A 27,833-nucleotide genomic window follows, 5' to 3' on the forward strand; every position below is an offset into this window, starting at 1 on the left:
TTCAAGTTTTCTGTCTTATTTTCCCCATTAAGTCTTTTTGTCACTGAACTTTTACGTGAGTTGCCCACCCAAACAATCCACTAATTTTATTTCAATGGAAGGAGCACAGCTTCAAGTGTTGCATATTTGCTGCATTGTAAATCAAATTGGTTCAAAATAGTCTCTCGCTCTGTCTTTGTGGCCCACCTTGCTCCCCTCAACATTGCCTGTTCATAATTATTTCTGATGAAATGCTAATTCCGGTTCGCTTTCCTTCACTTCTCATTTGTTTTGTCTTTTTTTGTCTTGCATTTGTATTTGTTTTCTTGGAGAGCCCATTAGTAATCTGAGTTCATAACCTTATTCTGGATACAACGTTCACCACTTGCATATCCTCACTTTTAATATGAGAAGGTGTGCCAGTTCTACGAATGTAATAGCAAGGGTATCCTAATTAGTGGTGGCGGGGAACATGAATATTCACTTCTACTTTTCAGTTCTGCGTCAATTTCTTGCCCACTTAATCTGAGCCCTTCCAAAAGCCCATTCTGTCTTTCTCTCTCTGCAAGACCTACCTAATCTTAAATTTCTCATGCATATATACTGGGCATAAACAAAACATGCATGTGTTGTAAGTTGAGCAAACAGGTTTACTTTAAGTGGGGAATATTAATTGTAAACTCTTCTTTGTAGTAAATCTTGTTAAAATTTTGTGTGTTACGAAAAGAATTTACTTCTGGTTTTTCTTTTCTACCTTCTCCATATTGTCTGGCGTCATGGCTTCCAACAGCATCTTGAGTATAAGTGCAGATATAGAGACAATTGGAGAAATCTTGAAGAAGATTATCCCTACTTTAGAAGAGGTATTTATCTTTAAATTTTATTCTGTTTAGAAGGGAGAGATTAGCTTTTGAAATGAGATGGTTCTAGATGATTTGCTACTTCTTAAATGCAGGAAATCAGAAAAATTAAAAATGCCAAGAGCCTTTTAAGGAAGGATTATGGCTCTCACACCAGATGTCGGCATTTTTTTCAGTAGAGGGCAGAGTCTGTCATTATTTATTAAATTAATAAGTGTTGCACTGTTTGATACCTTCTTAAGTCTTTGTAGCAAGTGGTGCAGCGTAATGTAATAACTGATGTAAAAAATACAGAAAACTGATGCTTCACATTGCGGTGGGATGTTTAAGTTGTTGTGATTGTATCAAAACAAGTATAGGATTACAATTCAGCAGTAAATCATACTATTGTGTTTGAAGAAAAAGCTTAACACCCGAAATATTTTGAATTTTTGTGATTAATATTTTCTTTTTTCTGCCTATATGCATCTTATTTGCAGTATCAACACTACAAAGGCAGTGACTTCGACTGCGAACTTCGGCTTCTTATTCACCAGAGTTTGGCAGGAGGAATTATTGGTGTCAAGGGTGCTAAAATTAAAGAACTCAGAGAGGTACTTGCTTTGTGTTCTTCTGAGATTTGTTTTTTGTTCAGTTAACAATGTTTCTGTTCGTAAGGAGTCTGTGTAAGTATCTCCTTTGCAGCAATTCCTTCTGAACATGTTGCATAAGTGCTTTTGATGGTGTGAGATGGATATGAGAGTTGCAACTTTCTTGCAGACCATCAGAAGTAATGTTGGTGGCAGAGCCAGGACTTTGCTAAACAGTATTTGTGTTAGAGTACTGTTTTTAAAGACAGGATTTTTAATTTCTTTTATTAAAATTGTACTCATCTTTCCCTTTAGAACAAACTGCTGCATAGAGTAGAATTATTTGTGTGGTTGGACATGCAAAACAGTCTAGAATGAAAACATCTCCACAATAGATGTATGAATATTACTGTAAAAGGATGTAATGTTTTTTATTTTTTAAATCTAACTCCTAGAAAACAATTTATTTTTTTTTTTAGTGAAAGATTAAGATTTAAAAAGGTTAATGTCTGAGTTGAAAACATATGGATGAGTTTTTGGCATAGTGTTGGACGCAACTTCAGTTCAGTTCAGGTATAAGCCAAGACTTGTTTGAGTGGATTAAGACCGGCAAGATAAATAGACATAATCCTAGCAACGTTGCTGTGTTAGTATCCAGAGCATGTTTAATTTGAAAGTTAATACAGCCTGTAAGCTCACAATGGTTATGTGGTCCTTTTTCTAATATTAAAGGATGCTGTAGATGAGTTATAATTGAAATAGGACAAAATTGAACTTTTTTTTACTTTTGTACAAAACTTATGTCAGCAAGATTTTTAGACAATGTCATCTTCAGATTTGTTGTGATAACTCAGAAGCAAGCATGCGAGCTTAAGTGGCTGGGATCTTAACTGTCTTTTGAGTTTTTTCTTTTAAGATGTTTTAATGGTTTTTTAAAGTTTAAAATATATTTGACAATATTGATTTTTTTTTTCCTTACTTCCACAGAACACTCAGACTACCATTAAGCTCTTTCAAGAGTGTTGTCCTCATTCAACTGACAGAGTGGTGCTTATTGGTGGAAAACCTGATAGAGTTGTTGAATGCATCAAGATTATCTTGGATCTTATCTCTGAGGTAATATTTTTTTAATTTATTCTTTCATTGGCATTTATGAACGTTTCAGATACTAATTGGATGAAAAATTCTGTCTTTCAGTTTCTAGTGTAGATTCAGTACCTCCTACTTTCCCAAGAGCAAAGTGATTGACAGTTAAGAACTTTGGAAACTGTTTCTAGTGTTTAGAATTGGTGTGAACTTTATGAGGAAGGAAAGCAGTTTTTGCTACTAATGGGCCATTATTTGTGCTTTGCATATCATCAAAAGGGAAAAATTGAAGATGAAGGAAAACAAAATTGATCTGTCACATATTAGTAGTTTTACTGTCATAGTTAAGTTCACAGCAAACACATCAGCATCTCCTTTCTTGGCAGTATTGTGAAATCAAGACCATGTTCCAAATGCATAAATTCGTACTTACATATTTACTGTATTAGTTTAATTAAATGTGCTAGTTGTAATAGAACTAATTGATTTAGGGGTTGTTCTGTTTGTTTGTTCATGTTAGTCTCCGATTAAAGGACGAGCCCAGCCTTATGATCCTAATTTCTATGATGAAACATACGACTATGGTGGCTTCACAATGATGTTCGATGATAGAAGGGGACGGCCAGTGGGCTTTCCTATGCGTGGAAGAGGAGGATTTGACCGAATGCCCCCTGGTCGTGGCGGACGACCCATGCCTCCCTCAAGAAGAGACTATGATGATATGAGCCCCCGCAGAGGACCTCCACCACCTCCACCAGGTCGTGGGGGTAGAGGTGGCAGCAGAGCTCGTAATCTTCCTCTTCCTCCTCCACCACCACCTCGTGGCGGGTGAGTTGTTGCATAAGTGCATTATGCAAAAACTCATGTTGTCTAAATTCTCCTGGGTCATATTTTCAGTGATTTTTCCATGTTTCCGTGCTGGTAGTGATTGTGCGGTATTGAGCTTGTATTAGACAAGAGTATTTTGAAATTCACTGAAAATTAGTTACCTGCTGCACCATAGTACGTTGGCAGTACTATAGAACTATAGTCAGTAGTTCTGGAACTTTTCTTACACAGTATTTGAGTGGAGTAGTTTGATACTAAGTTATGCGTAAGCCATGAATGTGAAAACTCAGACTAGGATCAACAAGGTATTCCATAACACACATAACACAATTAACATGGTGTGCTGCCTTTTTTATTTTAGAGATCTGATGTCCTATGACCGGAGGGGCAGACCGGGAGACCGCTACGATGGCATGGTATGAGTTTAAAATTTGCCCTATTGTGTTCCATAAGCAGAGTTAGTATGCTAACCTCCTGTTGCTGAATACGTGCACCTTCATGTAGGACATGCATGGTTCTGACAGTAAAATCAAAATGTTTTGTCTGTACAAGTGGTTCACCTGTTGATGAATATTTGAGGTGTAAACAGCACTCTGCTTTCTGTTTTCTTTCTTTCTTCCCTGTGATCAAAAACAATTCAGGAAATTTGACTCTGCTCAACCCTGAAAGTTTTCTTGCACTTTAAAAAACCTTCTATATTTTTTAAATCAAGGTGACAGGAACAGCAATTGGTGCATTTTTCAGATAAACGTGGGAGAACAATGTTCTCTCATGAGTTACTCAAGCATTCTTAACACTAAATGTTAAAAAACTTGAGCACAGATACACATTATGGAACAGTATCTGAGAAGAGCTCTAGTTGATGGAAGGTGCTCTCTCTTTGAATCAATTGTTGTCTATTTTCTGGTTTCTCTGCAAAAAATCCACTGTAATTCCAGATATTTTGGAGGTAGGACCACTGCTAAGTTGAATCCTACATCAATTCTTGCTAAGGGGGAGGAGGAAATCTCATAGTGTATAGAACCTTAAAACAAAGAGTACAGATAGTTTTCCATGTTACATTCTGAACTGTCACTCCTCAGCAGCCGTCTGCTGTTCTGAGAAAAGATTCCTCTTTGCTCAGAAGAAGAAAAACCAAGAGGTTCTACTGGTTTCAGCTGGAATAGTTACTTTCTTCGCAGTAGCTGGTCAAGTGTTGTGTTTTGGATTCAGTATGAGAATAATGTTGATAACGATGATATTTCTGTTTTTTATCTGTTTATCTGTAGTGTTTGTCCTAAGGACTTACTCAGGGTCTTATGCTCTGTGAGTGAGTAGGTACACAGAAGAAACTGGGAGGGATCATAATCAGGACAGGTGACCTGAACTGGCCCATTCCACACCATAGAACATCATGCCTAGTGTATAAACTGGGGGAGATACCCAGAAGGGTGGCCCATGGGGGTTTGAGGATGGGGTCTGGCAGTGATAAGCAAGTGGTGAGCAGTTGTATTGTGTGTTACTGTTGTTTTTTACCTTGGTTTTAGTGCTTTTTAATCAGTAGGGTGGGGTGGAGTTTTTTTTGTTGTTTGGGTTTTTTTTGTTTTGTTTTTTTGTTTTTGTTGTTTGGTTTTTTTGGTTGATTGTTTTTGTTGGTTTTTTGGGTTGTGTTTTTTTGCTTGGTTTGGGGAATTTTTGGTTGGTTTTGGTTTTCGTTTGTCTTTTTTTTTAGGTGTTTTTTTTGTTTGGGGTTTTGTTGTGGTTTTTGGGTTTTTGGGTGGGGGTTTTTCTGTTCTTTTCAGTTGGTTGGTTTTTTACTTTATTTCAGTTTTTAAACTGTTCTTGCCTCAAGCTATGACTTCTACTCTTGATTCTCCTCCCAGTTCCACTGGGGGTTGAATAGGGGGATGTGAGCAAGCAGATGTGTAGTGCTTAATTCCCAGCTGGTCTTAAAACACAAGAGGTGGATTGTTACAGTGACAACCTTCTTTTCTCTGGCTTTGTTTGGCACCTTCTTTAAAATGATGGCTGACACATTTCTTTTTTTCTTCTAAGTGAATGTAAAAGAGAAATGAAGAAGAGCTGTGAAATCGGTTACTTAAAAGGCTTCACATGTTCTTGGGAATAAGAGTTATTGGAACTACAAATTCCAGGAATGTCTTGTGCTTATAATAAAAAGAAAGATTCACGTTTACAAATGCGTACAGTTATGTAAAAAAACTGTTTCATATGCTAAGAAACTGAAAGAATTGAGTTGTGCACCTCCAAGATTCCTTACCTATATTTACATGTTTTCACAGCTCAGGTTTTGTGTTTCTCTATTTGCAGCTAATAAGCCTGTACTAGAGTACATAAACTGAGCAGCCTGCCCTTCTTTGGGTATTTGGTTGAGCACAGTCTTACTTAGCTTGACTCTTGGGCAGTAGTGTGTTCTATTTTTATTTCATTACAGCGAGAATAGAAAATCCATTTTGACTTACATTTAGCCTATCAGGTTGACCGTCACTTTGTTGACATGAGTTTCTTCAAGCAAGTGGAGTAATTTCTGCTAGTTTGGTTTCTTTTGTGAAAAAAAAAAGCAATTTTATTTCCTTTTCATAGTGAAGCCACTCATTACTTTGGCTCCTTTATGACCAAGTACTATAGCCTGGTTAAAGTGAGGACTACTTCCCAGTGAAGATGGTATTAATTTCTAGTTTTAGTTAATCATCATCATAGTATCCTTAATTGTGTAAGCATATAGGAAGCAGCAGATAGGAAGTCTTCACATTGAGTGTGACATCACAGCTTCAAGTGTCATGCCAAAAGGTAAAGTCCTCCTGTGCTACCCTTTGTTTCAAATTGAAAATGTTCTACAGCTAAAGATTTAAACTGGAGTAAACCAATATTATTGTGGTTTGTGATCTAATGATGGGAAAAGCTGCTTTTAGAGAACAGAAGTGCTCTTTCATATGGATTGTTTTATATAGATGTAATAAAAGGCAACAACAGAGGAACATCTCTAAAGTAGTGGAAAATTGAATGTACAGAAATAATTTTTTCCAGTTCTCTTTTTCACTAAAGGCAGAAAGATTGAGTAGTTGACAGCCTTTAAGATTGGGTGCTGAACTGTGGCTATTCTGGAATTCCAGAGCTGTGACAGTGTTGACAGCGTTGTAAATGCTGAGATGAGAAAAACCCATTTTGATTTTAAAAGATAGGTTAATTCCTCTTGGCTATACAGAGTTAATCACATAAGATGATACTTGTCTGTTAGCCTGACTTAAAGTTCTAGTGTAATTACATAATGCTGTTAGAAATGTTCATTTGACTTATAATCTGTTCTGAAGCTTTTTCTCTGAAGTACAGACTTGTTTCTCTCTATATAGAGCTATATATTTCAGTGTGTAACTACCCTAAATCAAATCCAGTGACTAGTGTGATCTGTGGAATCCTGAGTTTTCTTTATTTTTTAATACACTCATTCTCAGGGACATGTAAAAATATTAGTAAGGGAAAAATGTATGACAATTGTGCTATTTATTCATGCAGATGCTGGAAGGAAGTAGCAAAATTTCACTTTCCTAGGTTGCTCTTAAAAACGAGAAAGACTTACAATAAAAGAAGTTGACATGAGTTTGGAGTGCATGTGGGGCTTTTATTAGGTGTAAAAGTTAAGCTCTTTGCCTTGTGCAGCCCGTCTGTCATCTGGTTTCTATTCTAGTACTGAGTAGTGACTAGTACAGATCAGCCCGCTGCGTAGAATGTTTTGCTCTGTGTGTTAAGAACACAGCTTGAGGAACTCATTTTGCACAAATGAACATTAGTTGCTGAAACAGTAAAATTCTGAAAGAAAGAAATGCCATATATGTTTTAAAAACAATAAAGTTTGTAATACAATTAGGCAGCAGTAGATTGTTAGTCTACTTACTGGCTAGATGAGAGGTATATGGATATGAATTAGTAGAACATGAAACAGTGTCCTTCCTGCTTAATCTGCTGTTGGCATAATCACTTGCAGTTACTTGTTTCAATCTTATTAAATCTCTTTCTCTACTAGATGGCAAAAATAAAATATAGATAAATTATTTTCATATGTAATAGCTCTTAAAGCTTTTCTGAAAGGAAGAAAATACTTAAGCTTAGCCTTGCCGTTAGTTTCTTGAGCTTCTTAGAGAAAAACCCTGCTAACACAAGAGAAAAAGGAGGAAAACATGAGGGTAACCATTCAGAGTTGCCTCAAAGTAAAATTAAAAGGCCATAAGTCTTGAAATCTAAATCACATAATTTTGAGTCTTTTTTGATAGTATAAAGGCTTCTCTGTAGGGGTATGTATTGTATTTGCTTGCCAAGTTCTCCCTAAAAGTCTGTATGACCTGGATTTCCTTTTCTTCCTCTTCTGTTGTGTCCGGAAGATGATGCAGTGTCATGTGGATGCCTGTGATGACATGCAGCCACCAGAGTTGGTGAGTGTTTTGAGCCTGTGTTTTGAAAATGGCTTTGTTAATAAGTTAAGTGCTAAAGCAAATTTTTTTTAAGAGATCTTGAGTGTGGTCCATGCGAACTTGCACCTCTTAAAATTTATAAGTCATCCTTCTGACATGGAATTTATTGGCAGTCTTAATAGTGTGTCCTTCGAAGGCAGATAGTGTTAATAGAAATGTGAAATTATGCAGCAGCATGGTAAAAATAGAGGAGCTTTTCTGTACCTCTTTTTGCCACTTACACACCCTTTTTCCATTTTGACAAATGGTAACTTGCTGCATAACTGATGTACTGTAGATGCATGTATTTAGGATTTATAGTTTGTGTTACTTTCATAATGTTACGGGGTTTTTTATTTCAAGCAGCAAATATTTAAAGTAGCTTCTTTTATTTGTGAATAACTATAATGCTTTACTTATCAATGTATTTGAAAATACATCATTTGCTCAGATAGGTTTTGGGAAATTATCACAGAATCATAGAATGGTTTTGGTTGGAAGTAACCTTGAAGATGGTCTAGTTCAAACCTGCCTGCCATGGGTAGCGAACCTTGGACTAGACCAGGATGCTCAGGGCTCCATTGAACCTGGCCTTTAAGGCTTCTGGTAATTGGGCATCCAGAGTTTTTCTGGGCTATCTGTTCCAGTGCCTCAACACCCTCACAGTAAAGGATTTCTTTCTTATACCTAAACTAAACCTATGTTCTTTCAATTTAAAGCAGCTGCCCCTTGTCCTTCCTCTACATGCCCATGTGAAAGCTCTTCTCCAGCCTTCTTGTAGGCTCTCTTCTGGTGCTGGAAGGCCACAATACGGTCACACTGGAGCCTTCTCCAGGCTGAACACCCCCAGCTCTCTCAAGCTTTCTTGCAGGAGAGGTGTTACATCTCTTTAATAATCTTCATGAGCCTCCTCTGCACTTGATCCAGTAGGTCCATGTCCTTAATGTTTGGGGCTCTAGAGCTGGAGGCAGTATGTATGGCTGGGGCTCCAAGGAATGGACTAGAGAGGCAGAATCTCCTCCGTCAACCTTTTGATGCAGCATATGACATGGTTGCTCCTCTGGGCTGCAAGTGCACATAGCTGGATCATGTCCATCCTCTCCTCCACCACGTCCTTCTCAGCAAGGCTGCTCCTCATCTGTTCATCCCCCAGCCTGTTGGTACCGGGGGCGTTGCCCCAGCTCAGGTGGAGCACTTGGTCTTGTTAAATTGTGTGAGATCCTGATGGACTCACTTTCTGAGTTTGTCCAGGTTCCTCTTGATGGCACCCAGTCCTTCAGGTCTGTCAACAGCACCAGTTGGATTGCAAATTTGCTGCAGGTGCACTTGATCTGGTTTTGTCATTGATGAAGACATTGAATAGCTCTGGTCCCAGAGGAGGCCACCCCTTAAGGGACACCGCTTAGTGTCCATTGAAACTCTGAGCTGTTGACACTACCCTCTGGATGCAACTATCCCTATTTACTAAAGAGCCTACACATGGAATCCGTCTCTCTGGTTTGGAGGGAAGGATGTGGGGTTTATGTCAAAGCCTTTACTGAAGTCCAGGTACATAGTATCTGTAGCCTTTCTCTTGTTCACTGATGTAGTCACTCCATTATAGAAATCATGGAGTACATGAGATGTTGGCGATGTCTTGAAGATGGCAAAATGTTGCCAGATTAGTACTTGTGATTAATTAATAGGAAGTGTTAGTTCTTAGCTTATATATACAGCATCTGCTATCAAATTCTGGATTTTTGTAGTCTGGGGAGGTAGACATGATCAAGGAAAGATTTTTTTAGTTCAAGAAATTACTCCAGAAAGGAATGCTATGGTAATTACCAACAGGAATATATATGTGTATGCAGTGTGGGTGTGATCAGCTTCTGAATTAAACCTTAAGTAGAGTCCTTCATTGACTTGTATTTTGGACTCCACTGTGAGCTCTATTATATGTTGTCGTACAATATGTATTGCTTAGTAACATGATTAGACAATACAAGTTGTTTAGCGATAAAGGGCAAACTCAGTGCTTCAATCTGAATAGCTTCCATTTTGCTCTAAAAAGAATGATAGTAAGGAATATTTTGGGAAAGTTGTTACCTTGTAACTTCTTTGACCAGGTGATTGTGGTCGGTTGAATTGACTGGCTCCTAAGAGCCCAGCCAGCTGCTCCCATGCCCTTTTCTTAGTAGGTTGAGGGGAGAAAATAAGACAGAAAGGTCTGTGGCTCATTATAAAGACAGGGAGATCACTTAGTAATTAACATCATAGGCAGAACAGAGCTGACTGCAGGTAGGTTTACCACCACTTTGAGTGGCATGGTGAGAAACGTAATAGCACCTTTCCCCCACCTTTCACTATTTCACAGCCTCAACTTTCACACCTTCATTCTCTAACCTTCTACTTCTTCTGCCATGAATGGTGCAGGGGTGATAGGGAATGGTGGGTTCCAAGTCAGTGTATCACATTTGTCGCTGTTCCTTCCTCCTTGCCCTGTTCCCCTGCTCCAGTGTAGGGTCCCTTCCGTGGGATTATACAGTTGTTTGTAAACTGCTCAAATGATCTGTTTCCAGTGGACTGCATTTAAGAACTGTTCCAGTGTGAGTCCCCTTCATGGGGTATAGTCCTTCAGGAGCAGACTGATTCAGTGTTGGTCCCCTTAGAGGCCACAGGGGTCTGCTGGGCATCTGTGCCTGGTTGGAGTCTCCATAAACTGCAGCTTCCTCCAGGACATACTTGCCTTCTCTCAGCAGAGCATCCCTCAATGGGCTGCAGTGTGGCTGTCTGCTCCAGCGTGGTTCTCTCCATGGTGTGCGGGGCAATCTCCATTCCAGTGCCTGAAGTATCTTTACCCCTTCTTTCACACTGGTGTCTGCAGGCCAGTTTCACTCACTTTTTCCTCTTTGCTCACTCCTGCAGTCAGTGCACATTGGGAATATTTTGCTCTTTTCTTAAATATTATCACTGAAATGTCACCAGCTTTGCCAACAGTTTCACCTTTAGACAGCGTCTGTCCTCCTCTCACAAATCCCAGGAGTCTCTTCAGAAGCTGATTCTGAGAGAACCATGTATATTTATTCTCAGCTTCTGTAGGAAAGTATGAATGTGGGGTGTTGCACACACTTAGAACACATTAGATTAAATGAGAACTTGATATCAAATGCAAGTGTATAAATCCTAAAAATAAAAGGGCTGGAGTGCTAATTGCAGTGATTTGCATTTGGTATATGGTAGTTTAAATGTAATAGAAGTAAGTCATGTCATGATTATTTGTTCAGAGAGGTAAAGGGTTGTAGTACAGCCTGAATCAAGAGGCAAGTTGTAGAGCTTCGTTGTTGTTTTTCCCAAAGATGTAGATGAAGTAGGATGATGGACAGTTGCTGGGTAGACTTTTTGCCCCAGTACAAGATAGGAGTCTCTTGTGAGCTGTGTTGGTAGCATTAATTAGGCTGTACTCTTGTAATTTAAATGTTTGTTTAGTACAAATGTCAGATGTAGATTAGCATCAAGAGGCATCTGTGAGAATCGGAGATAGTGAGACTGCCTTCGTAAACTGGAATGGCTGAATCCCTTCTGTCCTTTTATGCCTTATTCTTAGAGGTTTTGACAGGGCAGGATAAGAATCACAGCATATCTGGAGTTGGATGGGCCCACAAGGCTCATGGCGTCCAGCTTGTGGTCCTGCACAAGAAGGCCTCTGGTCCAAAGGCACAGAGTGGTCTCACACCCTTTCCTTTTTTTTTCTGATCTTCCCTGTGCCTCAGGATGCCCTTGATGTCACAACACTGTTGTGTTTATATCAGGTTGAGGGTTGAGATGTTTGATTAAATGGGCTCAAAGTAAACAATATAATACTTTAGACAAAAATATTGTAATGAAGCATGGCTATTCACATTAATGTTTTTTTCTCTTACAGTTTGAGGGTGGCTCTGGTTATGGTAAGTGTTGATATGGAATCTTTTCATGTAGTTCATTATGTAGTTACTAAAGGGCTTGATACATACACTTAAATCAGATTATTCTTATGCAGGGGGGCGTGGTTCATATGGAGATCTTGGTGGACCCATCATCACAACACAAGTAACGATTCCCAAAGACGTAAGTAAAGTTGACTTGCTTTCAACTCATGCTTTCTCTTCTAAAAAAAAGAGTCCCAGCCATTTCTTAGACTGTTTAAGTAAATCAGAAGTAATAACTGTTTCTAAATCACCAACAGTGTATTGTTTTCTGTCTTCAGAGACATACTAAACAATTTTACTGATGGGTAATAGTAAGTAACAGAGATGGTCTGTGTAACTTGTGTTTTGCAAATAAGAACTGGTTCTCCCAGTTCTATCCCACCTGTGTTACTGCAATTAATACTGCAGGAGATATTTTTAGGCTATAAAGAAATAAGCTCCCATTGCAATACTTGAAACTGAATTTGTGGAAACTACTCAAATGCTGTCTGTAATTTTGTAACATTTTAGAAAGAAAGTTGTATCAGGAAATAATTTTTTTTGCTTTCTTCCCTAGTTGGCAGGATCTATTATTGGAAAGGGAGGCCAGAGAATCAAACAAATACGTCATGAGTCAGGAGCTTCGATCAAAATTGATGAACCATTAGAAGGCTCAGAAGATCGGATAATAACTATTACAGGAACACAGGACCAGATACAAAATGCACAGTATTTGCTGCAGAACAGGCAAGTAAAAGTTAAATATTGTCTGTACTGGCAATTTTAAATTAACATGTATATTATAAAACTGCTCTCCTCTGTGAATCACTTTTCTAAGAAGGCAGTTCTTAAGTAACTATTTGAACCTAACTTCTCCAGTGGTAGTTCTGCCTTGATTCTCTTCTGTTCTCCATTCTAATTAAAATGAAGACCTCAAAACTAATCTTGCTGGAAGACATCTTAACCAAGCAGTCCTCTCTTTTGTCTGGTGAAAACTGCTGCAAAAAAACTACTTGAAATAAATTACATAGAGCCTGTAGAAAATATAGAAGATTTCAGTGGATGTTGGCCTAGTTCTGTGTGGAAGACTAGTGATTTTGTTGTTTTTAGATAACTAAATTGACAACAAATCACAGTCTGCCATATGGCACAGACCATGCCTCTACAGGACAAGTTGAAATCGATTTGGGGCTGTTATGCAGCATTTCACACCTTGCTGACAGTACTTTGCCTTTTCTGCCAAGTATTAACAGCTTCAGATATCATTTGCTGTATTAACATTCTGGCTGCTATTGCAGATTTTAATGTCTTAACTGGAATGTTTGGCTTGAGATTACTAATATTTAACTATGCCGGAAAATACTAATAAAATTATTAGCCATTGATATTTTAAAATTATTTACTTTTAAATGTATTAGGAAATTGCAATTTAATATGCTCTAAGAATGTCATTATTAATGTTGATGCAAGATGTATGGTCCATCATTCTAATACATGCTTTTTTCTTTTTCTTTTATAGTGTGAAGCAGTATGCAGATGTTGAAGGATTCTAATGCAAGATTATTTTTTCTTTTTTATAGTGTGAAGCAGTATTCTGGAAAGTTTTTCTAAGACTAGTGAAGAACTGAAGGAGTCCTGCACCCCTTTTTTTTTTAATCTGCTTCTGTTTAAAAAGCCAACATTCCTCTGCTTCATAGGTGTTCTGCATTTGAGGTGTAGTGGAATCTTTGCTGTACACCAGATGTAATGTTTTAGTTCCTTACAAATACATGGGGGGGAAGGGCGCACGAGACTAACATTGAAATTTTGAAGCAGCAGAGAGAGTGAATTTTATTTTTGTTCATCATTGGTGGTAAATTGTACTGTTTTTATGTAATTGTTGTGAACACCCTGCTTTTATGTACACTGTATCTTACTTTGAAGGGGGGAGAATATGGTAGGCCATGTGTCCCTGGCATTTGTTGAGAGCAGTGTGCAGAATGTAATGCTTTTTTTAAGAAACATTTTAGGATTTTTAAATAAATTTAGTCAACCTATTCTTGGTGGTCATTTTTCTTCAGGTCTACATAAGGTAATAACTAAAATGGATACACCTAGTTGGGGTTTTTTTCCTTATATAAATTAAAGTTGCTGTTACTTGCTCTTCAATTTCCTTGATATATAGATGGAGTTATGTGGGGTTTTTGACATTAAAGAAATCGTGTGGAAACAATGACTGCTTTGCTGTTTGGGGGGAAAAAAAGGTGAAAATATTTACGCAAATGCTGTGTAAAACTTGACATTTTTGCAAGTGTTTGGCCCTCTTTGCAATACATATATATATTGGTAACAGTATATAAATAAAATATTTTAAAACTTGTGATGTCACTGAGTAAACAGTGGTAAAGTACACCTGATTATAAACAGCTTGCTTAATGCAGATAACACTGTTAGAAATGACAGTTGCTCTACCATTACTGAATAAATTATACCTGTTTCCTGAGCTTTTATTTGTATGAGGTAGAAATTGCGAATTGGCAAATTGAGAGTATAACTCTGTGATTTGTTTTTCGTTGTATGCAAAACTTCAACTTGTTTGGTTTCCCAGATGTATGTTGAATTCCGTAAGAATTATTTGTGAGAAAAAAAATATAAAGCCTCTGGATATCTCATGTAATACCTTGGCATTTGTATTTATAGTTTAAAGTTTTAATTTCACTTCCTGAATAAAAAGATTAAAAAGCGTAAAGGTGTGTGGCACATACAGATATGGTGGTTCTAGACTAAGTGTGGATTCTTTGATTGTTTTTTTGTTTGGTTGGTTTGTTGTTTCCTCCCCATAGTTTGTGGTGCATGAACTTGGCCTTTTTAATGCAGCTACTTTTAAAATGGAATTGTAGAAGTGAGGAGCCTGAGACATTACACATAAGGCTGGCCCCCGTAGCAGAGCAGTAGCAAATTCTGTAGAAACTTGAAACGCCATCAGTCTGTCTTTTGGAAGGGAAGGCACGTAGCTTGGTAGACAGGGTATCTAAATGAGAGAATTATGCAATGGAGGCAAAGGTTTTGGGCAAAATGCAAGTGAAGTAAAACAGGCTGAATTTCTGTGTGTCTCCAGCTTGATGATGTGTATAAGAAGGGTTGTGGATGGTCTTTAGTTTCTTTTCTGTTTCGATTGGCGAGAAAAGCTCAACGACTCAACATGTCCATTTTTCTTCCTTTGGCGCTTTTGGTTTTTTCCACTCTTCCGTGACGCGAATGTTCTGGAAAACTTCGCTACCATGAAGCGGAGTCTGCCCACTGCTTCACCGTGGCAGGCTTTGAGGGGGCGATTCTCACTGTGGGTGTGCCGATCGAGGGGCTCCCGCGGGCCGGAGGTCTGCGCTCGCCCCCTGCTCCGAGAGCCGCCCGCGCCCCGCCTCTCCCGGCGCCTGCGCGCGGCTGCCGCACGGCGGGGCGGGGAGCGGAGCGGGGCAGGCGGCGAGAGCCGCGCCGGGGGTGGGGCAGCCTGGGCCGCTCCCCTGCGCGCCCCGCGGGAAGCGCGGCGCGGGAGCTGGCTTCGGCAGCGTGCGTGTTTGCTGCCGAGCATGGAGGGGTTCCCGTCCCCCCTGGAGTCCGCCAAGTTCATCGCCGAGCACAGCAAAGATGTCTCCGTGGACGAGGAGGGGGCGCGGCGGGTGGCGGAGAGCCTCTTCGACAAAGCTTCGACGGTGGAGTTCGGGCTGGCGGGGTGGAAAAGCCTCCACGAGCTGAACCCCCGGGCCGCCGACAAGGAGGCTGTGGACTGGGTGTTCCTGGTGGACACCCTCAACTTCTCCTTCTGGTCCGAGCAGGAGGAGCGGAAGTACCTTGTGAAGTACAAGGATAAAACCTACAGCGGCTACTGGTCGCTCTGCGCCGCCGTCAACAGGGCCCTGGACGACGGTCAGTGAGCGCCGGGGAAGCCGGGCCGGGGCAGCGGGTGAGGGGTGTCGGAAGCCGAGCGTATTAAATAAAGGCGGCGGCTCGGAAGCGGGACCCGCTCTTGGGAGCTGCTGCTCGCTGTGTCGGTAGCTCTGTATGTGCAACCAGCCCGTAGAGCTTGAGGAAGGGAACTGGAAGTGCTTTCAAAATACCTTTGTACTGAAACCACCTAACTCGTGGCTCTAACTGGGTTATCTCTTCGATTAGAAAGACTATAACGATTGCCAGGAGTGAGTTATACGTGATTTGGGTTATTCCACATGTGTTCTTGAGATAAATTTTATCTTTCCATGACAAATAAAAGAATGAGGCATAAACTGAGAATCCTCTGGACTAATCTAATACCAGAGCGGTTAAAATAAGTTTGAAAACCCACATGCCTCTCAAACCAGAATTTTAAATCAGTATTTTACAGTTTTGTATTTAAACCCAGTACTTTAGCATTTGCTCTTTTTGCTGTTCTCAGGAAAAAAATGTTTGTAGGTATAGATGAAAGGTGAATTAATTTTCTGCATAGTTGTTTGTAAATTAAGTGGGCATTAACGTTAAGACGCTTCTTGTGAATGCACAGCACGATTAGGATCCAAGGGAAAACACGCCTATACTGACTACAGTAGTTATATATTGACTATATTTGCCAGTGTACTGTGTAAACACCACACTCAACATACAAAGACTAAGCAGCTGGGAAAAATTACATACAAAAAGTAAGAACAATTCTGTGGTTGTATGTTGGAAATTTGTTGTCTATAGAAGAAAGCATTGTGTGCACTCAAGAATTTAGTTTTGAGCAGCTTTGTGAGTGGGGTTATTGCCGAAAACAAAGGTGGATTTAAGAGTTGATAGACTTTTAAAATCTTCCTGTAGAAGTACTTTCCTCTAGCAGACTACTGCATTAGATCTATTTGTTATGTTATATGATAGCCTAAATATCTTATTTTCACTTTTTAAAGGAATACCTATCACGAGTGCATCCTATTTTGCCACCATGACACTTGACCAAGTCAGGCATGTATTTCGCTCTGACACAGAAGTGCCTTTACCTTTGATTGAAGAAAGACATCGAGTGCTGAATGAAAGTGGAATAGTTCTGTTAGAGAAGTTTGGAGGATCTTTCCTCACCTGTGTTAAAATGAGTGAGAAGAGTGCTCAGAAACTGCTGCATCTCGTACTGGAAAATTTTCCTTCTTACAGAGATGAAGCTGTATTTGAGGTAAGCTAGTTCTAAAGTGCTGGAAAAAAAGCCATACAATTTAGTAATACAGTAAAAGAGTCTTGATAGTTTGTAGCTAATCAGGATAAGAGTCACTTTCTTTTTTCCACCAGAGGAGTGCCTTTTTTTTTTTATATGCTGTCTCCATCTTCATCACTTGCTCCAATTTATTTTGATATACTCTGAGTTCTCAATTAGATCATGCCGTGCCTCCTTTTTACTCCTTACAAATGCATAGCACTTGAGATAATTCCTGCCTGGAAAATGAGAATCCTTTTTCCTTTTTTTTTTTTTTCCTTCCCTTGAATTGCTGACAACGTTCCTCCTGCCATCTTTTTTTTCTTTTACCTTGAGGCTCTCTGCAGCTAATGAAGGAAATGAAACTGGTCGAATTTATTCACAGCTACTGGGACTCCAGCCTCTAGCGGTTGTTGATTGAACAGGCATTACACAAATGACTACAGAATAGAAGTAACCCACACTTTTGTCGATGTTGACAGTACACTGAAGCTTTTTGGAGCCATTTTGCTGAAAGAAACTGATGGGAATTAAACAGGGACTGTCTGGTATTTTTTCTCTCCCAGGTTTCTCTTATACAAGGATGATCTTCATTTAGCCTCTGTGACTTATGTAGCAGCTCCTGTTCTTGATTGCATGTGCAGTAGTACTCAGCTGTTACATCATTAAATCCAAAAGACTTTATGTTAGTGATGATACAGCCTATGCTACTAGTCTGTGCAGTCTTTTCAAGGTAACTTCTTGGAATACCAGTAACTGAAGCTTACAACTTACTGCATTTATTGCCCTTCAGTAGGAGATGTGATATTATCTTCCTTCATCTCCTGCTGTGAAGCAAGATATGTTTACATGAAAAATCAGAGGTTCTTTCTAATTAATCTTCGAAGCTACCGGTTTGGTTTATTTGAGTTTTTTTTACATATAAAGTAATATTTTGACAATTTTTACGATCAAAAAGGAAATACTTTCTAATTAAAGTGATATTTTCTTATCTTTATAGTGACTGTACTCATTGACATTCATGAGATGATGATGAGTGCTTTATAAAGCAAGCCTCCCTAAAAGCAGCAGCAGACTACAGATTGAAAAGGTGTTCCAAAAGTGATCCCAGACCGTAAGCACTGACTTAGTAATAAAACCTGTTGCATGAATATGGAAACTTTTTTCCTGCTTTCACTAAGCAACATGTGTATTTTGAAGGTGGATCACATAATTTTTATGGCAGCAGGTTGAGCTCTCACAAGTAAGACTTTTAAAGGGATAGGAGAGAACTGGAAAGGTGGTGAGACATCCAACAGCAAAGCTGTGCTTTTCAGTAACTCCCCATAGAAGAAATATATATGTTTACAAAAGAAGTCCTACATTGGAATCATTCTACCACAGACTGCTGCAGCTGACCTTCTAGGGAAACTTCTAAAATTAACATAATTATTTGACCGTATGTTTTTCTGAATACATATACAAAATAGTTTTAATAATTACACATAATCACAGAAATTTTCACTGTTAGTTTTTTCTGAAAAAGAAAATGCAAACCAAAACCAAAATCCCAAAAACATATTTTTCTCTTTGGTGGGTAACTCATATTTAGATGCTGTGCTGCATTCGATTCCCAACTGGAGTTAAAATTTTAGGTGATGTTATACTCATATCTCAGGGTTTTTGTGTTCTGACAGAGATTTAGTGGGGTCCTTTCTGATCTTCCAGTCACTGTCATTGCATGTATTTATCTTTTATTTACCATCCATCACTTGGGACTGAGATTGTAAAATTCCCATTATCCTCTTATTCTTTGCTTTTTTTTACTGGCTGTGCTATTACATTTTGCCCTTTGCCAACATAGTACTCCTCCTTTCTTTTAATGTCAGTAGGTCATAATTAGATATATACCTTCATATTAGCAGATTGTACTTAAGTGAAGATGTAAATGTCCTTGTATGTGGTACTATTCCTGGAAAGGCAGGGTGTTGCAGAAAAAAAAGATATATTGCCATCTTGAAAAAGTTCAATTTTTTTATTAAGTTGTACTGTCTCACTGTCTTTCACAGACAGAATTGCATACTGGTTAAGGCTTTAAGCCACCACAGGGGATCATCTGGTCCAGCTTCCCCGCTCAAAAAGGGTCATCCCTAGAGCACATGGCACAGGATTGTATCCAGACAGTTCTTGAGTGTCTTCCATGAGGGAGACTCTACAACCTCTCTGGACAATCTGTCAAGTCACCTGCAAAGCAAAGAAGTTCTTAAGTTCTTCCTCTTTGAGATGTAGTATCATCCACCTAGTGCTTTCCTTGCTTTCTGATAAATAGTGGGAAAATTTACTGGAAATGCTTAGTAGGCTTTTTCATATTGAGATTTTTACATAAACTTAATAAGCTCTGTGCAACATAAAAATTAACAATTGAAACAATGAAATTATAAAATATCTGCTCAGTCATGAGCCCGAGATAATATTTTTCTTCCACATTAAACTGCAGCATGAAATGAAGTGTTCCATTCTAATTCTGCCTTTCTCTGCTCCTGTGAAATGGTTTGATGCTAGAGACAACCAGTTCTTTCCTACTGGAAAAATTTTAATGCTGTGAAAGAGCAACACCTTTGTTTCAGGGCACTAGGGGCTGTGATAAAATTTGGTTGTTTTATTTACTTCTTGTTACCACTTCTTGTGTGATGTTTCAGGTGGTGTTTTGTTATTTAACATACGAAATCATATATGTTCTCTAGAAGTACATTTGTGCATCTATGTCAGGTATAGAATGAGGCATAGGGAAGGCAGGAGTTTTGAGGATGTGTGTACAAGTTCTTTGAAATGTAGTTGAACTTCTCTGTTTTCAGAGAATAGCATTTAAGGACAAAAAGTATAATTTGCTGTTAGGAATAGTTACAGCATCTTGGCAGTAAACACAGAGGAGCATTCATTAAAGTTTTGTCTAGAATTCTATTTCTTTAACAGTATAGATAAATGGATTAACAAAACGTTTTAATTGTCTAGTACAACACATGCCTATTATGCGTCTCTCGTCAAATTAAAAGGTTCGATGAACTGTAGAGTTTCTGAAAATTAATGTTGCTGTACTTTAAATGACAGTGTTTGCCAACTGGAAGTAAACCAATATGAATGTGTTCTGAGATCCAAGCATATTCTAAACAATTTTTATTCACTGCAGTTCATTTTTATTATGTTTTTCTTTTATTTCAGCTTATTTACGAGCATTCCACATAATTCTTGTTTGTAGTGCGATGTATGTAGTTTAGATTTTAAGATGTTGAAGAGTGTTTTAAGAGCAGTTCTGTTCTAGTTAACTAATGTTTGCTTAACAATATGATATGCTTAACATGCTACTTGCTATATTTATTGATGTTTCAGGCACTTAAATAATCCATACATTTCTTTCTTCAGAAAAAGAAGGTGTCTTTCTACAAACGGGCACAAATACTTGTGGCTGACACATGGAGTGTATTAGAAGGCAAAGGAGATGGCTCTTTTGATGATATTTCTAGTCTGACAATATTTGCTGACTACAGAATTCCTCAAGTTCTTGTTCACTTGAAAGCAATGAAGTATTCTGAAGAACTGATGAAGAAACTACGTGAAGGTTTGTTCTGCCCTTGCTGATACCAAGTAATCTGACTGCTTGACGTTGTAGACTAAGGCTAGTTCTAAAATGTAATGTGTTGTCCATGTAAGGGTTATATGTCCATTTTTTCCTCCAGGGAACAAAAATTTCTTGGGTAGTGGTAAGGTAACAGGAAGGAGCTTTTTCTCTAACCATGATCCTGAGTGAGATCTTAAGACTACATATTATAAAGAAAATTCTTTTATAAAGAATTAACTGTTTTGAGGATTAAACATTGATAAGGGAGGGATTAAAGAGACTCAAAGATAGTTGATTTTTGAGTTTCTGAAAAGCTGCTGTTGCAAAACCACTTTACAGCATGAGAATAGTTATGATTTTTGAGGTTTATATAAAAGAAACAATTATTAATTCAAATATGTAAAAATATGGGAATGCGTCTTTATTTGTACTGAACTGCTACTTAACAAGCACAGCAATATTATAAGCATCCATTAAAAAATAAATGAAGTTGCTTTAATATTAAATAAATGAAATTACTTTAAATGAAGTTAACTGCATATGACTAGAATCTCATTTTTTAAGCATGATTCCATTTTCCAGTACTTAGTAACCATGAATTTTAGTGAATAAAAATTAGGCAATCTCTTTTGCGTTGTAAAATGACTGTATTTAGGTGCAGAACTGCTATTATGCAATTTCAGAAATACTCAGGAAGATAAACAGATGAATGCAGTTGCCCATGGATCTTAATAGAATGGCCATATGTATATTTATGTCTTTATGCATATCTATATATTAAATAGACCAGATAGACATTTTATCCATCCATGAATCCTAATGAGAACATTTTCCATTTAAATAAGTCTAGTGTTTCTCTTTACATTTAGCTCTTTTGGGAGGTTGGCTGTTTTTAATTTCAAAATCTTAGACTTGAGTTATCCTGGCAGATAATATACTATGAAGTATAGTAAATAAACTGTAATAAAAAACTCTCTTTTGTCTCCACAAGCAAACAAATGAGCATATGATTTGCAGTACACCCTGTTCCTAAAGCAGTTCCTTAGAATACGGGATGTTGTTTGAATTGAATGGGAGTGAAGCTTCTAAGTGCATATGGTAAAATTAAAGTAACCATTGGAAAATGTATAGCAACATTGTTAACAGTTGTAGTATAAGCCATGAGAACTGGAATCCTAGAACAGAATAAATGTGAAGGGGGAAAGAAATGGGCAAATTTAGGCAGTCCTTGGTGTTCTGTCTGTTGCATGTAAATGTCTCTTGTGTCTGCAGGAACACTTTTCCAGTCTGGAGATAAAGAAGAGGTAGAGATCCGTGGCTGTTCTATTTGGTGTTGTGCGTTGATTTGTAAGCACCTTCAGGAGCTGTATCAGAAGAAGGGTCAGGACATGCGTGAAAAGATCAATGCGGTTTTACTTGATTATTATCTTTGGGACTACGCCAGGGATCACAGGGCAGAGATGAAAGATATCCCATTTCACCGAGTACGGTGTATATACTACTAAGTCCAGTCCGATAACTGGTGTATTGTTGCCTTATCTTTTGAACTGCAGTTTTGCTTTTCATGTGGTGGTTTGTCATGCACTAATGTGGAGCTGTTAAATCGAATGCATGTTTTCTGGTGATGTATTAAGAATTTGCTTTCTTTTTTCCATTGTTTTGTTACCTTTTCTCTTAATCTTTTTCTTTCCCTGACTCGAATTAACAGTGTAAACTTTGCAGACAGCCCGTGTTAAGGCAGGGTTTGTTACTCCTGCTTCGAGCTCTGTATTGGTGTACGTGGCTGCCTGTGTGCAGACCCTGTGTGTGTGCAGACCTGTGGTGTACTTCACTCCCCAGCCCCTCCCTGTGCGTGCCCATCCCCTCTCACACCTGCACGGACGTGGCAGGTGCTCAGCACATTCTTTACTGCTCAGAGATGGAAGCAGAACCGGTTCATTTGTCCAATAAACAGTGCAGTGACAGACGTTCCATGGGGTCTATCTGTGTTTTTACTGCCGCGGGTGAGAAGGGGGGGCTCAGTCCACGCGGGGAGAAAGATAGGAAGGAAGGGGAGGAATTACAAAATCACTTAGGTTGGAAAAGATCTCTGAGCTCATCGAGTCCAACCTGTGACTGAACACCATTTTGTCCACTGGACCATGGCAACGAGTGAGGGCCATGTCCAGTCTTTCCTTAAACACCCCCAGGACCTGCAGCTCCACCACCTCCCTGGGTAGCTCGTTCCAATATTTAATCACCCTTTCTGTGAAGAAATGTTTCCTAATGTCCAACCTAAACCTTCCCTATCAAAGCATGAGGCTATTTCCTTCTGTAAGAAGAGGCCGAACGCCATTTTGCTACACCCTCCTTTCAGGCACTTGTAGAGAGTAATAAGGCCTCTCCTGAGCCTCCTCTTCTCCTGGCTAAGCACCCCCAGCTCCCTCAGCGGCTCCTAACAGGACTTGTGCTCCAGCCCGCCCCCAGGTCCGTTGCGCTCCTCAGGCCGCGCTGCAGCCCCTCAGCGTCCCTGCTGACCGGCGGGGCGCAGCCCGGGCGGGGCGGCAAGGAGGGAGCGGCGCTGCTCCTCCGGCCGCTGGGGGCGCTGTGAGCGCGGCCGGCCGCCCGAGATGGCGGCCGTTGCCTAGCGAGGGCCGTAAACACGCGGGCCGGCCTGGCGCTGCCCCGCAGCCGCCGCCGCCTCCCTGCTGCCCTCCCTGCTGCCCTCCCTGCTGCCCTCGCTCCGGCCCGGGAACGGCCCACGGCACGGCCCCAGCGGCTCCCGACACCCACGCTTCACACCGAAGCCGGCTACTCCTCAGGTTTGGAGACGCGGCAAACGCGGAGAATGTGCTGGGCCGCCCTCACGATTTCCCTGCAGGCGGAAAGGTTGCCAGTGCGGCTGCTCCTGCTTTAGGGCAGCCACCGGCATCGGCACCGAAGTCTAGTCTCTCTAGATCTGGCATACTGGGAATGTTTCATATTCCCACGTTCTTTTATAAAATACATTCCTACGAAATAGGGTTTCTCTCCCACGCCCGGGACACGGTTTGTTAATTAATTTGTTTGTTTATTAATGTAACTTTAAAAAGAGTAGGATATGTTGGCGGTTCAGTGCAGCACTTTCTAGAGGGTAAAAAAAAATAATGTAACCAAATAACTAATCTCAGTTATCAATCAAAATGTGGTTTTAATCTGTAGTTAGTATGTTGATGTATCTGTTTCTGATTGCCATGTCCCTTATTATGCAAGTCTTGGCTCACTCTCATGCTTTGCTTGCTCGCTGTTATGCTCAGTCAATAAAATGGGGCTTTTCTTTTCTCAAACTTCAGATGGTTTCTCAGATGTGGATAGCCAGGTCCTCTAACTAAAAGGAATAAATGAAATGCAAAAGCTCTTCTGTTTGCAGCTGCAAGACAACACCGTTTTAAGCTGTTAGTTATCAACGAACTTGAATTCTGGGGGCTTAGCTGATTTCTGCCAGTTCAGTAGTATAACTTTCTTGAAGTCTGTGTGTGAGAGCAGAAAGTTTAGCAAACTTTACCTTCAATGACAAAGATTCTCAGAATTAGGAGCAACAACTGAAAAAATGTGTGTGGGATGCCATGCAGGTTTTGAATTCTAATGAAAAACAGTTGTAAAGAAAGGCAATTGCTTAATATTTATAGGTGTGCTGCTGTGCTTATGCTGTAAGAACGAATATGCACCAAGCACTATAAAGAATGTGAAAATTATAATTACTAAAAAATAATTACACACGTGCTTAAAGTTTCAGATCAAAATCAGAGGAGTGCTGTACATGTAGTGACTAGATACGTTTAAAATCACATTTAAATTCTTTGGGCTTGTTGAGTTAGAAGTGTCTGTTGCTTTGTAGTGGAAGAGGGTTTTGAAACATGTATGTACATACAACTTTTGGAGAAAAAGGATTTGTTTGTCTGATTTTTGTTGCCTATGCAATATGAGTGCAGGAATAGGAAAATGAGAGGATCCATTGTAAGCCTTTGCTTTATCAACAGTGCTTATTAACAAGCTCTTACAATGTTGTTGCTTTGTATGACTCTGTCATATTCAAATAGGAAATCAGACAACTTTCAGACTTCAGTCTGCTAGCTTGAAAATTAATAGAGGCAAAATTAATGTATTGATTAGACAGTTATTAATAGAACTGCATTTATATCAGGTACTTTTCAAGATTGTAGTGGTGCTCATGTATTCCTTAGGAAATCTCAACTTTCCACTTCAGGAAATTAATTCTTTTGTATTATATAACATGGAAAACCTTTTTTTTCTTAGCTGCAGCAGACAACTGTGAATGAGTTGAACAGTCAAGATTCCTTCTTGACTATGTGAATACCGAGTGGGAAGGACAGGGGTGGAGTCTGGCATGGAGGAGATCCCAGTTAAAGTTGCAGTCCGAGTCAGACCTCTACTTTCCAAAGAAATACTTCATAACCACCAAGTGTGTGTCAGATTAGTCCCAAATGCTAAACAAGTTATCATTGGAAAGGACCATATTTTCACTTTTGATTTTGTATTTGGCAAAACCTCAACCCAAGAAGAAGTTTATTCTGTTTGCATTAAGCCTCTTTTGGTGTCTCTGACTGAAGGATACAATGCTACAGTGTTCGCATATGGACAGACTGGTTCTGGGAAGACTTACACCATCGGTGGTGACCACATTGGTAGGTTATAGAAAGGTATTTGGGTTTTGGGCTTTTTAAAATTGGTAAAGAGTGTATTTGTGCAAACTTAGTATTTATTACATAAGCAGATGATGCTGCAGATTTTTAAGGCCCAAGGAAAAAAACCTGTAGTAAAAAAAAGAGCTTCCAAAGTTTATGTGAAAACTAAAGTTCTAAAAACTTCTCCATAAATTAGACTATGCCAAAAATATCTAAGAACAAAACAATTTATTAAGTCTTCTTTTACATTTCAACATGCAACTTAAATTAGATATTTTTTCTGAAATGTAGTGGTTTTGGAGAGTTTTGCTATGTTTATCTTACCTTGAAAATGTCTACATTACACACTTAAATTGTTTGCTTACTCACTCATTGTTGAGTTTGTTTGTTTGGGGTTTTTTGAGAGAAATTTCTGTGACATCAAAGACATTTATTATTTAATTCTTCCAAATGGATGTAAACAGATTATTATAAATACCTTGTTAGAGTCTTCCTTTTATTTAGAATCATAGGATCACAGAATCGTTTAGGTTGGAAAAGACCCCTAAGATCATAAAGTCCAACCATTAACCCAGCATTTCCAGGTCCACAACTAAGACTGTTCCAATGCTTGAGCACTCCCTCAGTGAAGAACTTTTTTCTAATATCCAATCTAAACTTCCCTTGGTGCAACCTGGTGCAATTTCCTCTTGCCCTGTCACTTTTTTACCTGGGAGAGGAGACCAACCGCAACCTGGCTGCACCCTCCTGTCTGGTGGTTGTAGAGAGCAATCAGGTCTTTCCTGAGTCTGCTTTTCTCCAGACTAAACACCCCCAGCTCCCTCAGCCGCTCCTCACAGGACTTTTGCTCCAGACCATTTACCAGCTCTGTTGTCCTCCTCTGGACACTCTCCAGCACCTCAGTGTCTTTCCTACAGAGAGGGGCCCAGAACTGGACACAGACCCAGGTGAGGTGCACCCTCACCAGTGCCGAGTACAGGTAGAAAATCATGGCTCAGGTCCTGCTCGCCGCACAATTGCTGATACAAACCAGGATGGCATTGTCTTTCTTGGCCACCTGGGCACACGCTGGGCCATGTTCAGCTGCTGTCAACCACCACCCCCAGGTCCCTTCTGGCTGAGCAGCTCTCCGGCCCCACCCAACCTGTAGTGCTTGAGGAGACTATTGTGACTCATGGGCAGGACCCCGCATTTCACTTTGTTGAACTCCATACCATTGGCCTCTTCTGCTTAATGTTGTAGCTTCATGTCGCTGTTGAGCAGCTAGCAGAGTAATGAAGGCACCAGTTCTCAGTGGCAAGAAGGAATGACCTTTATTGTTTTGATTTCATCACATATATAGAGTTCTCAAAAGTCACCCAGATTGGTCAGTCAGAAGCCTTCCCCCAGGCCTGATTGGCCAGGCCTGCACTGTCCAAGTTCTGGGACACTGTTCCAACAACATCCAAACTTTATCTTTATTTATAAAACACAAGAAAATTTCTCATGGGAAAAAGCTGTGCTAGCCACAGCTTCACCTCTGTTCCCTTCACTAGTAGTTATTTAATGTTCCTGTAAGTACCATTGCTAGCCAAACTGTTTTGGTAGTGGATGTCACAGTTGAAGACTGAGCATAGCACTGCAATAACAACCTTTTAGTTCAATAAATATATCGACTAAATTAATAATTAAATGTGAACAACTCTAGGTTTTTTGGTAAAAAAGATTCTTGGTGTCCTCTCATAGGCAAACAACTTCTGTATTCTTTGATAAAGAACACAGATTATTAATGGAAGCATTGTCCTATGCTGAATATTAAAAAAAAAAAAAGTGTTTGGCAATAGCATTCTATGTCTACTTTGAAAACATAGGAAATTACTGTAAATGTTGGTTATAAATCTTGTCTCACTAAGTTACTGATGATTTTGCTTTATGTGAGTAGAATTTATAGTTTCTCAAACTCATTGCCAACCATAATGAGTAAAGAAGAAATCTGTACTCTGAGGAGTACGGTTTTAAAGCAGACTGCATATTTTTTGTAACATTCATGACTTTGACATTATGTAATTTAAAATTTACATTTGAATCCTAGTACTGGATGCAAACAAAAATTCTGACACACGGAAAAAAAAAACCCTACAAAAATCCTTATGAACAATGAGCTCTTCAGATTCTTTAGTATTTCGCATACCAAATATCACAGACCTCTCAAAGTTTTCAGTCGCTGCAATTTGTGTGACAGAATGACTGTAAGTCTCTGTGATGTTTGTGCTTCTATTTTAGCATCAGTTGCAGTGGATGAAAGGGGCATAATCCCACGGGCTATTCAGGAATTATTCCAGCATATTTCTGAACACTGTAATATTAACTTCCGTGTGAAGGTATCCTATATAGAGGTTTACAAGGAGGAACTTCGAGATTTGTTGGATTTGGAGACCTCTGTGAAAGAGCTACATATCCGAGAAGACGAGAAGGGAAATACAGGTAGGATTTCAGCTCTGAAATTCAGCGGTTTGTGTTTCAGTTTGTGTCCAAATTATTCTTGGTTTCTCTTGAAAATGTTTATTCATTAATAATGAATAAAAAAGAAAGAAAAAGTTAAAGTTTGAAACTATAAACTCAGTTTAGCTGCTTGGAAGCACTTTCGGGTTTAGATGCCTAAACCTGAAATAGAACAATATAGATGTTCAATTATATGGATGGAAATGGCAACAAATGATAAAGTAAATACACAA

General features: G+C 39.3%; 3 protein-coding genes across 16 annotated transcripts in view; all 3 read left to right on the forward strand.

The window, feature by feature from the left end:
• HNRNPK (heterogeneous nuclear ribonucleoprotein K) overlaps positions 1–13,723 on the forward strand; it is a 20,603-nt gene extending 6,880 nt beyond the window's left edge. For 5 of the 9 annotated variants that reach the window (XM_085042485.1, XM_085042480.1, XM_085042481.1 and 2 more), the window contains 10 exons: positions 770–842; positions 1,304–1,432; positions 2,396–2,524; positions 3,015–3,322; positions 3,684–3,738; positions 7,696–7,746; positions 11,666–11,687; positions 11,765–11,847; positions 12,265–12,434; positions 13,207–13,723. In XM_085042485.1, coding sequence (XP_084898611.1) covers positions 770–842; positions 1,304–1,432; positions 2,396–2,524; positions 3,015–3,322; positions 3,684–3,738; positions 7,696–7,746; positions 11,666–11,687; positions 11,765–11,847; positions 12,265–12,434; positions 13,207–13,240 — 1,054 coding nt within the window. In that variant the 3' untranslated portion in view covers positions 13,241–13,723. The remainder of the gene's footprint in view (positions 1–769; positions 843–1,303; positions 1,433–2,395; positions 2,525–3,014; positions 3,323–3,683; positions 3,739–7,695; positions 7,747–11,665; positions 11,688–11,764; positions 11,848–12,264; positions 12,435–13,206) is intronic. The other 4 variants (XM_085042487.1, XM_085042488.1, XM_085042484.1 and 1 more) reach the window with 3 other exon arrangements.
• Positions 13,724–15,149: 1,426 nt separating this feature from the next.
• QNG1 (Q-nucleotide N-glycosylase 1) lies at positions 15,150–22,426 on the forward strand. Its single transcript, XM_085042479.1, has 4 exons — positions 15,150–15,590; positions 16,583–16,842; positions 20,260–20,455; positions 21,728–22,426. The coding sequence occupies exons 1-4, from the start codon at positions 15,254–15,256 to the stop codon at positions 21,958–21,960; spliced, it is 1,026 nt and encodes a 341-aa protein (XP_084898605.1). The 5' UTR covers positions 15,150–15,253; the 3' UTR covers positions 21,961–22,426.
• Positions 22,427–23,042: 616 nt separating this feature from the next.
• KIF27 (kinesin family member 27) overlaps positions 23,043–27,833 on the forward strand; it is a 30,157-nt gene continuing 25,366 nt past the window's right edge. For 3 of the 6 annotated variants that reach the window (XM_085042475.1, XM_085042474.1, XM_085042476.1), the window contains exons 1-3: positions 23,043–23,256; positions 24,731–25,119; positions 27,382–27,582. In XM_085042475.1, coding sequence (XP_084898601.1) covers positions 24,822–25,119; positions 27,382–27,582 — 499 coding nt within the window. In that variant the 5' untranslated portion in view covers positions 23,043–23,256; positions 24,731–24,821. Of the gene's footprint in view, positions 23,257–23,301; positions 23,483–24,730; positions 25,120–27,381; positions 27,583–27,833 lie in introns of those variants that run through there. The other 3 variants (XM_085042471.1, XM_085042473.1, XM_085042472.1) reach the window with 2 other exon arrangements.

Source organism: Lichenostomus cassidix, chromosome Z (genome assembly GCF_008360975.1).
Source record: "Lichenostomus cassidix isolate B80296 chromosome Z, HeHo_3.0, whole genome shotgun sequence".
Lineage (NCBI taxonomy): Eukaryota > Metazoa > Chordata > Aves > Passeriformes > Meliphagidae > Lichenostomus > Lichenostomus cassidix.

Coding starts and splice junctions, on each gene's coding strand:
- QNG1 (XM_085042479.1), top strand. CDS start 15,254: ATGGAGGGGTTCCCGTCCCCCCTGGAGTCCGCCAAGTTCATCGCCGAG. Junction 15,591..16,582: donor CAACAGGGCCCTGGACGACG/GTCAGTGAGCGC, acceptor CACTTTTTAAAG/GAATACCTATCACGAGTGCA. Junction 16,843..20,259: donor GAGATGAAGCTGTATTTGAG/GTAAGCTAGTTC, acceptor TTCTTTCTTCAG/AAAAAGAAGGTGTCTTTCTA.